At 41.7% G+C, this 17,064-nt stretch overlaps 1 protein-coding gene across 3 annotated transcripts in view; it reads right to left on the bottom strand.

Annotated features, from left to right (window-relative positions):
* Nucleotides 1-242: 242 nt before the first annotated feature.
* The window catches only part of LOC122216293 (charged multivesicular body protein 3), a 104,150-nt gene continuing 87,328 nt past the window's right edge, over nt 243-17,064 (bottom strand). For all 3 annotated transcript variants that reach the window (XM_042932939.1, XM_042932936.1, XM_042932937.1), the window contains 4 exons: nt 15,613-15,792; nt 5,455-5,576; nt 2,201-2,315; nt 243-840 (listed from right to left, as the gene is read on the bottom strand). In XM_042932939.1, the coding sequence (XP_042788873.1) occupies nt 698-840; nt 2,201-2,315; nt 5,455-5,576; nt 15,613-15,792 (560 nt within the window). In that variant the 3' untranslated portion in view covers nt 243-697. The remainder of the gene's footprint in view (nt 841-2,200; nt 2,316-5,454; nt 5,577-15,612; nt 15,793-17,064) is intronic.

Raw genomic sequence — 17,064 nt, forward strand, 5'->3', positions numbered from 1 at the left:
AGGACAAGGAGTCACAATTCTTGAGGATCCTTTTGGTTAAACAGATGACAAAGCAGAAGCGTCGCTCCCACACCACATCTGTGAAAGCTGGGGAGCAGCATCCACGGAGCAGAAGCCTCTTCTGCTGGGCTTCCAAGTCCCATATGACTGGCTATAGCACCTTCTCTCTTTCCAAGGCCAACATATAATCTGAGACCGCAAACACCTTGAAAATTCACTGCACATGACAATCTACGATGAGACCAAGTGTTAAAGCAAAAATTTATTAAAATCCATTTTATATAGTGTTTAGAGACAAAAAAATGGAGAGTCCTCAACATTCAGGCCAACTCTATCCTCAGAAGTGCTTCGGGAGAAGACAGATTCCTTTGCCTTTCCCTCCAAAAGATACTTCTGTTTATGCTCCTGAAAATGATGCATCGCATGAAGTCAGATTCCTTTGCCCTCCCCCCCCAAAGGATGCTTCTATTTATACCCCTGAAAATGATGCATTTATAACCCCAACTCTCAAGGACAATCCCACTGAGATCCCCAAACCTCTGCAAAGTGAAGAGATATGAGCAGAGAACCTTCTCAGAATAAAAGTGCCTCAGAGGTGTAGTGCAAGAGATACATAACATGGTGACTGCTTCAGAGGAGTGTGCCCACTCCCAGTAGGTGGGCTGTGAAAGAGCCTGAGGGCCCAGCTGGGCAGCCACTAGCTGCGGAGTGTGGCCAGACGGGACTGCATGGCCTCCAGGGCCTCTTCTTCCTCCTCATCTTCTGATGCAGCCATGGCTCCTGAAGGTTCAGGCTCCGGAAGGGCGTCGGTCACTTTACTAGGTGCTTTGCCCAAGGCCCCTGAAAAGAAACAGCAAACAAATGAATAAATTATCATTTTAAAGAAGTGGTCCCTTATCCTCTCTGCCTTTCATACCTGAAGAGCCTAACAAGAAACAGAAAAGGGGCAATAAAACAAGCTGTTCGCGGGCGGGTTTGCTCACTGTGACAAAAGTGCAAACGCCAACTTGTGATGATACCCAGGTCATAATAACGGAGGATTCGGGTTTTAAGAAATTTGGTACTGCCACTCTTGTTCTAAATTCCTAAACACTATTGAATACTTAAGTTTCAAGATTCATGAAGATGTTACATGTCTCTCAGTAAAACTAAACTGTTTTTAACCTTCCACAAAAGGTTTTCCTGGAGGAACTAGTCTTTCCCAACAATTTAAAAACAAATAATTAAATAATTTTAAAACAGATAAAAATTAAATCTCACAAATTTTTTTGTTAAACATAAAACCCAAACTCCAGAAATAAAGCTTAAAACTTCATTAACCATTTTTCACAGATGACTGTTTTTGTTCATCCTCTTTCCAGTCTTTTCTTATAGACATGTTTTTTACACACGAGCATATATTTCAATAACAAGGCTCTTCTCACACATTATATTGTGAATGTCTTTCCATGTCAATGAACGTATTTCCACACTATCACAGCTATAAAGTATTCCATTAAAACAGATGTAATTCAACCAGTATTCTATTAGTATCCATTTAGGTTATTTCAAACTTTTCAATATGATAAATAATGCTACAACAGACTTCCTTGAGTTAAATCTTTCAGCACATCCTTAATTACTAGTTTAAAATAAACTCCCAGAAATCAGTCTGTCAGGTTGATGGCTTTTGACAGCTACTGCCTAATTGCTTTCAAGAAAGTCTATAGAAATTTAAGCTCCCCTGGGGCGCCTGGGTGGCTCAGTCGGTTGAACGTCCGACTTCGGCTCAGGTCATGATCTCGCGGTCTGTGAGTTCGAGCCCTGCATCGGGCTCTGTGTTGATGGCTCAGAGCCTGGAGACTGCTTCGGATTCTGTGTCTCCCTCTCTCTCTGACCCTCCCCCGCTCATGCTCTGTCTCTCTCTGTCAAAAATAAATAAAACATTAAAAAAAAAAAAAAAGAAAGAAATTTAAGCTCCCAACAGCAGTGTTGTGAGAGCAGTTTCTCCTCACCATTCTGAAAACTTTAGGAATTTTTAAAACTCTTTGCATTTTTAAAAGATCTTGAAAAATAAGCACAATATCTATATAGCTAACTTGCATAAAGAGTCACTGCATTGCATTTAGAGTCATAAAGAAAAAGGTACTAGGTAATTTAGTGAATGCAAGAAGAATGACCATAAACGGAGGGGAGAAAGTCGAAGAGTCTCAGGACATACCTGCTGTGATTTCAAACAGAATTTTGTCAATTTCCATTTCTGCTGCTTCTTCCATTTCTTCCTGATCATCCATGCTTTCAAAAGTATCCTCTAACATTTCTTCTATGATGCCAGCCTAAACACAGAAAAAATCACATCACGTCCCTCAACTGGTAAAAATGTTCCTCACAGAAACATCTGTGGGTCCAGTTCCACCTGAGCTCTAGTGTCTGTAAGTCCAGACCACCCTTATGAGGGTGAACACTCAAGACAGATGGTCATGAGAAACAAGGATGCTGTCTGTCCTCTCTGAAGAAAGGCAATGGCCATAGGGAAACTTCCCAGATTCAGCACCAAGGTTGGACGGGGGCCTCTGTCAATGGAGCCTCTCACAGTAACCCAGACGGTAATGATGGCACTTGGGGAAAAACTTGTTGAAAGTGAGTGTGCCCTGAGCTGTCTTGGGAAGCATGAGCCCTAATGTTGTAAGCAGAGTCCGTGAGCACCGGACTTGAAACACAGTGTGAAAGCTGAGTGGAGTCTTAGTGGGCACTATGATAACAAGTACCAAGAGCAGAGTGGGGCTCCACGGAACCCTAAAAAGGCCTGAAGAGTACTTGAGCACGTCCAGGTCACAGCTGCTGGTGTAGGGCCAGTCCAGGGGGTCTGGCAAGGATCAATCAATTCACCAGAGCCTCATCCTCCATTCCTGACAGAATTGATCAGACAGCATTTCTGGACCCAACAAGGTAATGCCCAGACTCTACTGGAAGCCTTCTGCCTGGAAGCCTGAAGCCAGCCACTCAGCTTCCTTTGTCCTTGAGGTAGCAGGGCTCCAGTATGGCACACAAGAAAACTGTTCTCAGGGCGCCTGGCTGGCTTAGTTGGAAGAGCGTGCGACTCTTGATCTCTGGGTCGTGAGTTCGAGCCCCACACTTAAATAGATAAAACATTAAAAAAAAAAAAAAAAAAAGGAAACTGTTCTAGCTCTAGATCTTGCCAGACCTGCAGTCTTCCTTGCCAAGCACTGTCCTCAGCTCCCAACTAGGACCCTACTGACTGTTTTTTGTTTGGTTTTGAAGTAAAAGGTCAGAACAGCATCCTCCAATGTCAGAAAGAGGCCCCCTGGGGAGAAGAGGTGGGAAGGGACGGAGAGGCAGAAAGAAAGCAAGGGTTCAGGCTTCTGAGAAGCTGTCTATAGAGAAAAATCCTAACTGCTTTGCCACTTGCAACTGCTGAGCCCCTTGCTTTGTACCTAATCCAGTGATTCAAGGAGCAGAAGGTCACCTGTGACAGCTCCAGCCCTGGTTCCCTGCACTTGGCAGAGCATGACTCTCATTACCTACACTGATGCTATCAGATGTAAAAGCAAGCCCTCTCTCCTGCCTGCCTTTGTGCTGCCAGAACACTCAAGTGACTCCTAATAACATGAATCAGAATAACCATATTCTACCCATTCTCAGATCCTTTCCTCTCAACCAAAATGAATAAACAGATTCAATTCAGATTCAATTCAATGGCCTGAATGAATGGATGTCATCTCAGTGCTGGAGGCTACTACTGAAAAGAGGTGTAGTACATGCTGGTTAACTAGTTACACGAGCCTCCTGGAATCCTGACTGTAACAGCCTTCCACATCCTGGAGGCAGAAGCTGTTATTCATTCATTTATCCACCTATTCAATCAGCAACCATTCACAAAATACCTACTCTGTGCCACACAAAGGACAGGGGCTGGGACAAATGGAATAACTAATATCATGTCTTTGCCCTCGAGGAGCTGGGCCCCTACCACAGGCTTCAGTTTGTACTTGGGGATGTATATCCTGGAGTGACCTCAGTAACTATTATCTACTACATGCAGGCCTTCCTCCAAATCTATACTCCTTTCACTATTCAGAAACCACTGTGGAAAAGACCCCAGGTCCTTGAAGGGGCTTCCACTCAGATCCTAGTGGTCACAAATTTAGAATTTAGCGGGCCTAAAGTCATTCCAAGAATTACCCTGTTATCCTGTTCTAGATGGACAGTCATCACAACTTGGGAAAAAAGATCCATGTACCACTTTTAAAGGACACACACTCCTGACCCTGGTTCCTCCTTCCTACTACTGCCCAAGGATTTCTCATCCCAAAGACCTAGGTTCTGAGCTTTATATGTTGCTGTTCTATCAGTTTTCTCCAGTTCCTCTCCCCCATGCCTCAGAGTCCTGCATATAATTCAAGTTCATAAATGAAATTCCCTAGGAAGAAGAAACGCAATTTCTATGCACAAGCTGAGGTATACAATGTTGGCTCTTAGGTCACAAGTCAAAAGTGTGAAACACACCTGTCTGAGATACTTCCTACCACCATTTCTGAGGCAGCTCAAGCAGTAAGGTCAGACATCTGTGCTCCAAGCCCAGATCTGTCACTTACGACCAAGGCCACTTAGGTAAATTACCTGGCAATTTGAAGACTCAATTTCCTCCTGTGTAAAATAGGGTAAAAAAAATATCTCCCCCACAGGGTCACTGGGAGGACTCTATAGGACAGCACGTGTGACGTACCACTGGCTGGCAGGGAACTCAGTAACCGTGCTCTTCTGAGCCTTGTCCCTCCCTGTCTGAAGGCCACCGGTATAGGTCCTCTCCAGGCCCTGATCCTGGGGGTGGCAGGTACTTACTGCTTTCGGTTCTCAGTCTCTCCTCTTCTGGCCTAAAATAGGGGACATTAAACTGCACAGAGTGTGGGCCAAATCCAGTCCACTGCCTGTTGTAAAGTTTTACTTTGACACAGTCATGCTCATTTGTTTATATTATCTATGGCTGCTTTTGTGCTACAAAGCAGAGTTGAGTAGTTACAACAGAAATGTATGGCCCATAAAATATAAAATACATTTTATTATCTAGCCCTTTATAGAAAAGGTTTGCCAATTCCTGGTCTGGAACGACTTCCCTCCCCAGCGTCACTAATACTCCCCTGAGGAAGACCCTGGTTTCTTTCGGTCTCCCTGCTCATGTTGGAGCCTGGAAACTCTAGCTCCCTGAATCTTCCACCTCCCCTTGAGCCTTGGGTATACTTTCACTTCTTCTAAGGAACACTGGCAATCTGACCCATCCTCTGCCATGCTCAGTTCAGACAGTTTCAACCAGTGCTAACAGCTGCTCCTCGGTCTTCAAAATCATTTCTGTCCAGCAACAGTGGTCCGTCCATTCCCACCCAGCCCCAGCCCCCTGCTCTGCTGGAAGTGACTGCTAACTGTTTGGAATAGGATGCAGAGTTGGCCCCAGGTCACCTTCATCATCTCTTTGGATAGCTCCCTCATAGTGGCCTGGATTTCTGGGATCTTCACAAGGCTCTGCATGGCCTTCATCACTTCTGTGCTCTTCTGTAGGGAACCGGCCACTCGCAAAACCGCTGAAAAGGAAAAGGAACAGGATCGTTCAACAGAATGTGACACAGGATTGGGAATAAAGCATGACAGTCAGATGCGCCTAGGTAGCTCAGGTGGTTAAACATCTGAGTCTTGATCTCAGCTCAGGTCTTGATCTCACGGTCGTGAGCTCAAGCCTCGCCCCGCACTCTGTGGCAGGTGTGAAGCCTAATTAACAACAACAAAAAAAGAGTGATAGTCAAATTATAAGCTATTCTAATAAAAGAGAACAGTAGTAGGTAAACTCCCAAAACTATCTGTGAACCTACATTACTATGCTAGTTGACCAAGAGACTGACTTTTCTAAACCGTACACTTTAGCTACAACAGGTACAAACTCTGAGCATGCACACCATCCGGCTGATGTGGAAAGCAGCCTGAAGGCGTGCATCTGAGCTTTAGGGAAGGAAGCCCACTAGGAATGACTGTGATACCAGGACAAGTCACACGGGAGGAACAGCTCTAGATCTTGCCAGGGCCACACTGGAAAATACAACACTTTAGGCTATACACAACTAGTGTTCCCCATACACCAGCCTACGGATGGCTGCGGCTCTCTGAGGGCCCTGTCACTAGTCCTCAGGAAAATGAGAGAAATCAGGATGAGATACATAGTCTACGTGTTGCTGTATGGCGGTTACAGTTCCTTGCTATGGAAACATTTTCTGTAGTTTGATCATATACACACTTCTATATAAGAAATCATGGTAATAGCAAATGATCATCCCTCTGCCCTGCACCCTACCCACCACCACACACACATCTTTAACATGTCAAAGATATGGCAGCCTTCCAAATCTTTTTTGCAATATCATGAGACTTAAAGTTCTGAGCTGTCCAACAAAACTGGCACAGAGACCACCTGAGCACTGCAGTGCCTGGCTAAGCCACGAGTTACTAAAAATTTACCCATCTGAATCCAGACTCTAGGCAGCTCTCACATGTAAGGGAAAAGAAGAGGCAAGGAAACAAGAGTGACCAGGGAAATGTCTGGGTGACATACACACCAGTTTGCGATTTTTCTAAAGGAGTAAGGAAGTTTGTTAGTTGCAGAGAATTCTTCATTTCTCCTTAACATTGGAATGGGGAAGTGAAATACTGATCTATTAAGATTAAGATTAGTATATATAACAGCAGAAATATCAAGAATCTGTATGGATGAAATAAATTATATATGCCACTATAATGATACAAAAGTTTTAAAATATTAAAGTTACTATTGGTTATTGTAAAAAGGTAAGTGAGGGAAAGAAGGGCAAAAATAAAGTTTATTCCATATAGTTCTTTTTGAACTATAAAGTCTGATGTCTACACAGGCCCATGTTTTATCCTAATTTACATGCTGAGTTTCCCACAGAGAGTGCTTGAACATGACATGTGTTCAATAAACTTTTTTGAGTTGAATTAGTAAAAAAATAAAAATAAAAAGATGGGAGCTAAAGAAAAAAACTGGTGTGATAAGTATTAAATACTAAAACATTTGTACTTTGAAAAGGGTATGAATTTCTGATTGTTAAAAGAAACAAGAGAGGCGCCTGGGTGGCTCAGTTGGTTGGGCATCTTGACTCTTGATTTTGGCTTAGGTCATGATCTAATGGTTTGGGAGTTCGAGCTCTGCGTCTCCCTCTCTCTCTGCCCCTCTCCTGCTCTCTCTCTCTCTCTCTCAAAATAAACAAACAAAAAAAAAAAAAAAAGAAGAAGAAGAAGAAGAAAAGGAAGAGTATAGTGGGAAAAGAAGAAGCAAAAATAAACTTAGAAATAAAACTAATCCCAAAAGACTTTAATTTGATTGCCAATCAGGATTGGGGGAAGTAGATTTTCAAAAGGCCAATGCTACAATGGAAACTCAAAACAAAGAAGATGAATATACAGAGAAAAATAAAAGACTAAAAACTAAAATGTACTTTCTATGTTCCACAAGGAAAGAAGCATGTGAGGAAGATAAAAACTGTTTTATAATAAGTCACCCCTACAGCAGAATGAGAAGTAGGCCATAAGCTGGAAGAAAATATTTGCAAAAAACAAATGAGAAAGGAATGTTTATCCAATGTATGCAAAGAACTCTTAAAACTCAGTAAGAAAATGAAAAATCCGATTAAAAATGGGCAAAGACCTAAACAGATACCTCACCAAAAAAGATGGCAAAAACCCCGCAAACCCTACACGAAAAGATGATCAACATATCATTAGGAAATTGCAAACTAAAACATGGAGATACCACTACACATCTATTAAAATGTCAAAATCCAAAACACTGACAACACTCAATGCTGGTGAGGATGTGGAGCAACAGCAACTGCTGGTGGGAATGCAAAATGGTACAGCCACTTTGGAAGACAATTTGGCAGTTTCTTACAAAATTAAACCTACTCTTATATATGTGCTCCTTGGTATTTACCCAAATGAGCTGAAACGTATGTCTACACAAAAACCTGCAGATTGACAGCTTTCTTCATTATTGCCCAAACTTAGAAGCAACCAAGATGTTGCTTGCAAATGAACAACAATAATGGAGCAAATAAAGCGTGGTATATACAAGGGAATATTCAATGTTAAAAAAAGCTCTCAAGCCATTAAAAAAATGAAGGTAACTGGGGCACCTGCATGCTTCAATCAGTTGGGCATCCGACTTTGGCTCAGGTCATGATCTCACAGTTTTTGAGTTTGAGCCCTGCATGGGGCTCTGTGCTGACAGCTCGAAGCCTAGAGCCTGCTTTGGATTCTGTGTCTCCCTCTTTCTCTGCCTCTCCCCCACCGTGCTCTTTCTCTCAAATAAGTAAACCTTAAAAAAAAAAATGAAGGAAATTTACTTACATGCATATTACTAAATGAAAGAAACAAATCTAAAAGGCTTACTTAACACATTGTATCAGTCCAACTATATGACATTCTGGAAAAGGCTACTACGGAGACAGTAAAAAGATCAATGGCTGCTTGGGGTGGGAGGGAGGAGTGAACAGGCAGAGCACAGAAGATTTTTTAGCTATACATATTTCACAATAAAAAAAGAATCTCCAAAAAGGTTAAAATGATACAGAAAACAAGAGGTTAGCATTATAAAAGCTACCTGACATTTAAAATTAGAAAGAGCAAAGTCACACGGGAAGGGATCATGACATGAGTCTCATTGCCTGGTTATAGCTCTTTCTGCTAGTCCCTCCCCAGCCCACCGCCAGACCTTCCTGCTGTTTTTCCAGCATTCCAGGCTCCTCCAGCTGCAAGGTCTCTGTATGCTCCTCCCTCAATATGCAGGGCAGGGCCCCACTAACAGCTCTAGAGAGTGGAGACCTAATGGATGGATTTCTTTTTTTAACAGTATGCTTCATGAATTTGCATACCATCCTTCTGCACAGACCACTGAATCTTCTCATTAAAGTCACCAAGAATGGTGATATGTGCTGCCCAAGAGAGGACAAGATATCTTTTTTATTTGGAGGTGGACTCATGATTTTATTCCCAGTGCCTTCCATTGTGCCTGACACAGCTGACTCTCAAATGCTGAATAAACCAATGAATGCATTTAGAAGACAACAAGCAAAACTATGATATTCAAACTGGATTTTAAAAAATGTTAAACATATTCACGTCTTAACAGCAAGCAACACTGAGGTGGTTAATAAAGACTCAAATGCCTCTATATATAGTGACATATTTAGATCAGAAATGTGTTATTCCTTTCTTGTACTGACCATAAAAATTCCAGAGCGTTTCTTTATGGAAATAAATAAAATCAACCAATTTCATATGGCAAAAAGAAGGGGAGGGACTTTAACAAATAGAAACTAGTTCTCCCCAAATTTTCAATTACATAGAATGATGGCACCTGGGGAACAACTTGTTGAAACTCTCAACTTCTCACTTCCCCTCCTTCCAACTCCTGGCAACCACCAGTGTACTTTCTGTCTCCGTGGATCTGACTATTCTAGGCACCTCATGTAAGTGGAATCATAGTTATCTGTCCTTTTGGGACAGGCCTATTTCACTTAGCATAATGCCTTCAAGGTTTATCCACATTGTAACAAAGTGTCAGCATTTCCTTCCTTCCTTCCTTTTTTTTTTTTTTTTTTTTTTTTTAAAGTTTGAGAGTGAGAGAGAGTGCGAGCAGGGGAGGAGCAAAGAGAGGGGGAGAGAGAATCCCAAGCTGGCTCTGCATTAACAGCACAGAGCCTGACAGGGCTCGATCCCACGAACCATGAGTTCATGACCTGATCAAAAATCAAGAGTTGCACACTCAACCAACTCAGCCACCCAGGCGCCCCATCATTTTTTTCCTTTTAAGGCTGAATAATATTGTGTGTATATATACCACATTTTATCTATTCATCCTTCAACGGATACTTGGGTTACCTTTACCTTTTGCCTATTGTCAATAATGTGACTATGAACATGGATGTACAAATATCTGTTTGAGTCCCTATTTTCAATTATTTTGGGTATATACCCAGAGACATTATTTCTGAATCATATGGTAATTCTATTTCCTGTCTCACCTTTGAAACTTTCTCTTAACTTACTCCCCCTTTTAAAGCATACTCATCATCTGTCTTATTCTGCAAGAAGCTGCTGTCAGAAAGCTATCACTTGGAAAGCATCTAATCATAACGTATTAATAGCTGACAAGGCTTAACATGTTACCCTTCCCAGGGATATCTGCATTTTAGCTGAAGATCTTGAGGAAAGTGACTTCATCAAATGGTGGCTTTTCAAAGCAACAACAGGCTAGGATAGAAGGGGGGCAGACATTGAGGGCAAGACCCAAATCTTAGGAACTCTCATTATAGTATTTCTAGTTTTCTCTTTTCTCATTCCAAAATACAGACTCCTCCCTCCTGCTCTGTCCTCAGTGCCACCCTTCTCTGCTGTATTTAATTTGCCAGCAGGAACATCCTACTATAAGGCCTCTCAACAACCTCCCCAGGGCCTCCTCCCACCAGCCTGGTGCTTAAGTACTTAGAAGCAGGGTGATGATCCTCCTGGAGTCAGTCTGGACAGCCCCACATAGAAGCTCTGTTCTCTCTTTAGGACCGCTTCCCTTCTCTCAGTTTCCAGTGTCTTTTAATGACCCTGCATTCTTTTCAGGTTCAAGGTCTTAAAGCATTTCCAGCTTATTGGTACCCTGACTACATCCATTTACTCTGCATCCAGACTAAAACTTCCCAGTGTCCTCTCTTCCATGCATCTCATTTGACTAAGCTACTCAGGTCCTGCCCATGGCCACTCAGGTCCCCCGCCTGCCATCCTGCTGTGCCAGTCCCTTGCTGCACCTACAGTTTGTGCTCACAATGTGCACGGCACTCTACTGCCTACAAAATGGAATGATAAGTCCTTGCTTAACTTACAAAACTGACTCCAAATTACCTTTGGAGCTCTACCTCCCACTGCCCCACTTAATGTGCTCTTGTCAAACTGAAACATGTACTCTTTGCTGAACACAGCCTGAAGGATTTCATCTGTGCCTTTGTGCACCCTAATCCATGAACTGAGATGCCTCTGATTCGCCCCAGAATACTTTTCCTCTGAACTCGTCCTGCAGTTTATCTGTGCCACCCCTACAGCGATCTCAATCTGAGCTTGTCTCTGAAAACCCTTGCTCTCCTGACGGCTGTAAAAACTGTCTTCCTCACCTTCCTGCTCAGCCTCTCTGGCCATCCCTCCTCCATGTTCTCCTGCACCCCAACCTCCAGGAACTTCCTAAATGTGCAGTTCTTCTTGGCCCCAGGGCTCTCCTACGAGCTGCCTGGCACTCAGGTTGGAGCACCCATGTCGTCCTTCAGTATTGTTGGTCCCTGAAAGGAGCCATTCTCCACTCCGGTTCCCTTTTCCAGTCTCCTGGTGCTTATCACAGTTTGCAAGAGAAGTATCACTTACTTGACTATTAAATTTATTATTTTTTAGGTATTTTTATTAAATTTACAGATTAGCTGCTTTCATCCCATACCTAAAGGGCAATGACTGTGCCTATAATGTTGACTATCCCTGGTGCCCAGCAATACATCTGCCACATAATAGGGGCTAAAAAATGGATTTATTAAAGAATTATCATTTCACTCTTGGTAGCTTTGTCTGCCCGAGAATACTGGGGAAGTTTCTCATGCTGCCTACACTTAATCCAGCCTCCCCACCATCCCCACCCTCTCCTTTTCTTTCTTAAAAAAGAAGAGAGATAGAGAAGAAGAGGGTGGTGAGAAGGAGCTCTGACAAACAGTTCAAGGAACACTAGAACATTTCAGAAAGAAGTGTTCATGAAATAAGAACAGGATGATTTCAAATTTTTTTTTTTCAACGTTTTTTAATTTATTTTTGGGACAGAGAGAGACAGAGCATGAACGGGGGAGGGGCAGAGAGAGAGGGAGACACAGAATCAGAAACAGGCTCCAGGCTCCGAGCCATCAGCCCAGAGCCTGACGCGGGGCTCGAACTCACGGACTGCGAGATCGTGACCTGGCTGAAGTCAGACACTTAACCGACTGTGCCACCCAGGCGCCCCAGAACAGGATGATTTCAAAAAAAATCAGAGAACTCTTCTGTAAATTAAAATTCAGATAGCCAAAATGAAGAATTTGAGAGAAGAAATGGGAAATAAAGTTAAGGAAATTTCTCAGAAAGTGAAACACAACAACAAAATTGGTGACAGTGATCATATTTTGAGCTACATATAGAGCAATCACCACACACCAGGCGTTGCTTGATAAGCCTCACAACTACTCTATGAGGAAGGTGCTATTATTATTTTCAAAATGGAAAACAGGAAAGGTAAGAAAATTAAAGGATCAGTCTGGGAAGTCTAACAAAATCTTCTGCTTCCAGAAAGAAAGAGAAAATACAGTGGAAAGGAAATGATCTCATGAACACATCCAAGAACTAAAAGACCAGGGAACTGAAGGGACAGCACCCTTGTCTTTTAGGAATCCATGTGGAAATATTTACAGATGAAACTGTGTGGGGTCTTAGGTTCCCCAGGGGGAAATACAAGGGAGTAGATGCAGATACAGATGAAGTAGGACCAGACAAGATTTCTGTGCAGGTGTAGTAATTCTGACATAACCATTAAGATATAATTGGAGATGCCACCCACACCCTAGGTGACAAAGTCAGGCGTGAAGATAAAAATGTGGAAAGCAGTATTTTGAGGCACGACATTAGATAAGGCCACCTGGGGGAAGAGAGTGAATATGGAAAACAGCAGAGGATCTAGAACGGAGTCTTAGGGCACTCTGACTCATTTAAAGACCAAACAGGGGGCGCCTGGCTAGCGTGGTTGGTTGAGCATCCAACTCTTGATTTCAGCTCAGATCATGATCCTGGGGTCGTGGGACAGAGCTCCAAGTTGGGCTGTGCATGGAATGCAGAGCCTGCTAGGATTCTCTCTACCTCTGCCCCTCTCCCCCACTTGTGCATGTGTGCTCTAATTTAAAAAAAAAAAACAACCAGCAAATATTTTACTTTCCAGTTGAGAAAACCACAAATAATATGTATCTGAAACAAACAAAATATATTGTTATGGGTGTATATTTAAAGGATAAAAAGCTCTGACTTCTGTGCAGTACATTCAAGAGCTTCTGTTTACTACTGAAAGTACATGCTACAGGAGAAGAGATTTTTCATGTGGATGATGACCTATGAGCTCTACCTGCTTGAAAAGGTCTTTAGGAATCAGTACACCAGAAAGAAAAGCTAAACAGAAGACAGTGATCAAGTACACTAGTTCCCAGAGAAATGTTATCTGCTGTAATAAGGTAACATTTCTCAAACATTACAAAGTCTGACAAGGGTTGGTGAAAAGGTATGGAAAAAGGAACTCTCATCCACTGCTTGTGGGAATGTAAATTAGTAAAGCCTCTTTGGAGAACAATTTTGCAATTGTAGCAAATTTCAGCCCACTTATTTTTAACCCAGCAATTCTACTTCTGAGTATAAAATTGTTCTAGAGAAACCTTTACACATGGGCAAAAGAGAAAAGACATTCACAGCAGCACTGTAATAGCAAAATATTGAAAACAGCCTAAATGTCCATCAGTGGAGGAAAAGTAAAATGTGATACATCCATCTGATGAAACACCATCCACTAGTTAAAAAAAATATGTCATTATGGGTATGCTTCAAAAACACAATGATAAATGGAAAACAACAAGGCAGAATGGTATATATGGAATACCATTTCTACCAACATCAAGATTCATAACAGTGATTAATTATGGGGTGGTTGAGAGAGAAGGGAACTGGGAAGACGTATTAAAGGAGCTTCAACTTTAGTAATACTGTTTCTTCTAGAATATAAAACTGAAGCAAATACAACAAAATGTCAAATTGTATTCATTCCGGGTGACAGGTACTTAAACATCTACTATATTATCCTGTGTACTTTCATCTTTGCAATTGGGGAAACAAAAACGGCTGTGCATACAGAGCTTTATGGGGGGTGTGGGGAGAATAAGCCAGATGTTTTCTAATGTTCACTCAGAAAAGGAAATACCGAAAAAATTTTAAATAAACTCATCAGGGTCACAGCACAGAGCCCGACACGGGCCTCGAACCCACAAACCGTGAGATCATGACCTGAGCCGAAGTCAATCACTTAACTGACTGAGCCACCCAGGAGCCCCTGAAAATGTTCGTTAGTGTAAAATTTCTCTGTAATTTCTGAGTCCACACTCAAGTCTAAATATCTAACAGTCATTTGGTGCCATTCTCAAGGAACTATAATTCTGAGTTAGGACTTCTTAATTTAACAGAAATTAAGTTAAAAAACAGAAACTAGGGGTGCTTGAGTAGCTCAGATGGTTAAGCGTCTGACTTTGGCCCAAGTCCTGATCTTGCGGTCCATGAGTCTGAGCCCAGAATAGAGCTCTGTGCTTGACAGTTTGGAGCCTGGAGCCTGCTTCAGATTCTGTGTCTCCCTCTCTCTCTCCCCCTCCCTCACTCACACTGACTCTGTCTCCCTCAAAAATGAATAAACATAAAAAAAATTTAAAAAACAGAAAACAACTGGATGTAAATTTAACCTATGACTCAAGCTGTCACTGGCCTAGAGACAGATGCATGTGAAAGATCACAACAGTATTACACTGGACAATAAAAGAAAACTAAATTATGTTTATTTTTATTTTAAATATTATAATACATTTTTAGAAATTAAACTGATAGCTCACATGTGTGAATACCCATTACAAGTTTGCAGATTCCTAAGATGTAAGGAAGCATTAGGTAGAGAGCCAGAGATAAGACAGAAAAGGAGGTGGGGTTAAAGCCAAAGATAAACTTGGATTGAGTGATTATCTATCTATCTATCTATCTATCTATCTATCTATCTATCTATCTAAAGTAGGCTTCATACTCCGTACAGGGCTTGAACTCACGACCCTGAGATCAAGAACTGAGCTGGGATCAAGAATTAGATGCTTAGGGGTGCCTGGGTGGCTCAGTCAGTTATTAAGCATCTGACTCTTGATCTCGGCTCAGGTCATGATCTCATGGTTTATGAGTTCGAGCCCTGGAATTCTGTTTCTCCCTCTCTCTGATCCTCCCCTACTCATGCTTTCCCTCTCTCTGTCTCAAAATAAATATAAACTTGAAAAAAAAGAACTGAATGGTTAACTAACTGAGCCACTCAGGAGCCCCAGACCTGGACTATTTTAACATTCTGCCTTGGGTGACTCTGCTCTCGGAACAGAGAAAATTCTCTTCTTATTCCTCCAATGCACAGGCTCACTTCTTACTCCTCTGACTCAACTCTCAGGTCACTTTATAACACTGTTCACATGAGGCAGAATATTCTAAGCAAAGAAGATTTATATGCTTATTTTGCCATTATTGCAACAACACTGCAAAAGAAAATGAATCATAAAATAATGATAGTAATAATTATATTTTGCATTTGTGTAACACTCCAACCAAGACAATATAAAGAATAAAAACCAGAGTGAAGTCTGTTCTTCCCATTCAAGAAATCCAGCCAGTACTAATAAAAGTAGCAAGAGCCATCAGCATTAATGAGGAAGCTGCAGATAATGGCCATCTTACCCAGCTGGTTCTTCATCCCCATGAGCACAGAGTTCATGTGAGCTTTGGAAGCATAGAGCTTGCTCACAGCCTTCCTTGACCTGATCATCTCCTTGGCCAAAACTACACAGACGTCTTTCTGGCCCTTCTTGGCAGCATCTTTCACTGACCGTTTTACTTTTTCTTCTTCTCTTTGGATATCTAAATTTAGAACATAAGACAAAACACCAAAAAATTAAGGGTAAACCAGATTTATTGGCATTCAAATCCATTCTTATGGTGATCTAAATGGGTCTATTAAAAGGAAAACAGAGGTGCCTGGGTAGCTCAGTCAGTGGAGGGTACAACTCTCAATTTTGAGGTTTTGAGTTCAAGCCCCATGTTGGGTGTAGAGATTACTTAAAAATAAACATTAAAAAAATTTTTTTTGAGAGAGAGAGACAGAGCACGAGTGGGGGAGGAGTAGACGGAGAGGGAGACACAGAATCCGAAGCAGGCTCCAGGCTCTGAGCTGTCAGCACAGAGCCCAACATGGGGCTTGAATACATTTACTATGAGATCATGACCTAAGCCAAAGTCAGACACTTAACTGACTGAGTCAACCAGGTGCCCCTTAAAAATAAAATCTTAAAAAAAAACTAAAAAGAAAAACAGAGAGGATGATTTAAACAAAATTAAAACAATTAATGTGATAGGTTTTCATTATTTCCAGAAACAACATTAAAGTAACTTAAGAGTAAACAGGTAAGTAAATCCTATTACATTAGGCAAAATTTCAAAACTGCCTTTCCAAGGCCATTCTCACATTCATTGGTACTGTACTAAGGAACTTTAAACATACTATAAATGAGCTTTCTCTAATAATCAATAATGTTTCTACAATTATGGGAGTATAATCTCTGTACATTTATTAATGATTTATAAAAACCTGCAACTTGAGGAAAACCCAAACATATTAAAGTCTCAAAACATCATCAACCAGAGGTAAGATACGTCTGTATTATATGCTTTATGAACAGCAGAGATACTTTTATTGTGGTAAAACACACATAACATAAATTTGCCATCTTAACCATTATTTTAAGTGTACAGCTAAGTGGTATTAAGCACATTCATTTTGTTGTGAACCATCACCACCATCCATCTCCAAAATTCTTTATAACTTTCAAAACTGAAACTCAGGCTGTGTGCCCAGGGTCATGGGGATCTGTCTCTTGCTTTAACAATGTACGTAGACAGAAAGGCCCCATACCATTTTTCTTTTTTTTTTTCTTTTTTTTTTTAAATTTTTTTTCAACGTTTTTTATTTATTTTTGGGACAGAGAGAGACAGAGCATGAACGGGGGAGGGGCAGAGAGAGAGGGAGACACAGAATCAGAAACAGGCTCCAGGCTCCGAGCCATCAGCCCAGAGCCTGACGCAGGGCTCGAACTCACAGACCGCGAGATCGTGACCTGGCTGAAGTCGGACGCT

Source organism: Panthera leo, chromosome A3, assembly GCF_018350215.1.
Source record: "Panthera leo isolate Ple1 chromosome A3, P.leo_Ple1_pat1.1, whole genome shotgun sequence".
NCBI lineage: Eukaryota > Metazoa > Chordata > Mammalia > Carnivora > Felidae > Panthera > Panthera leo.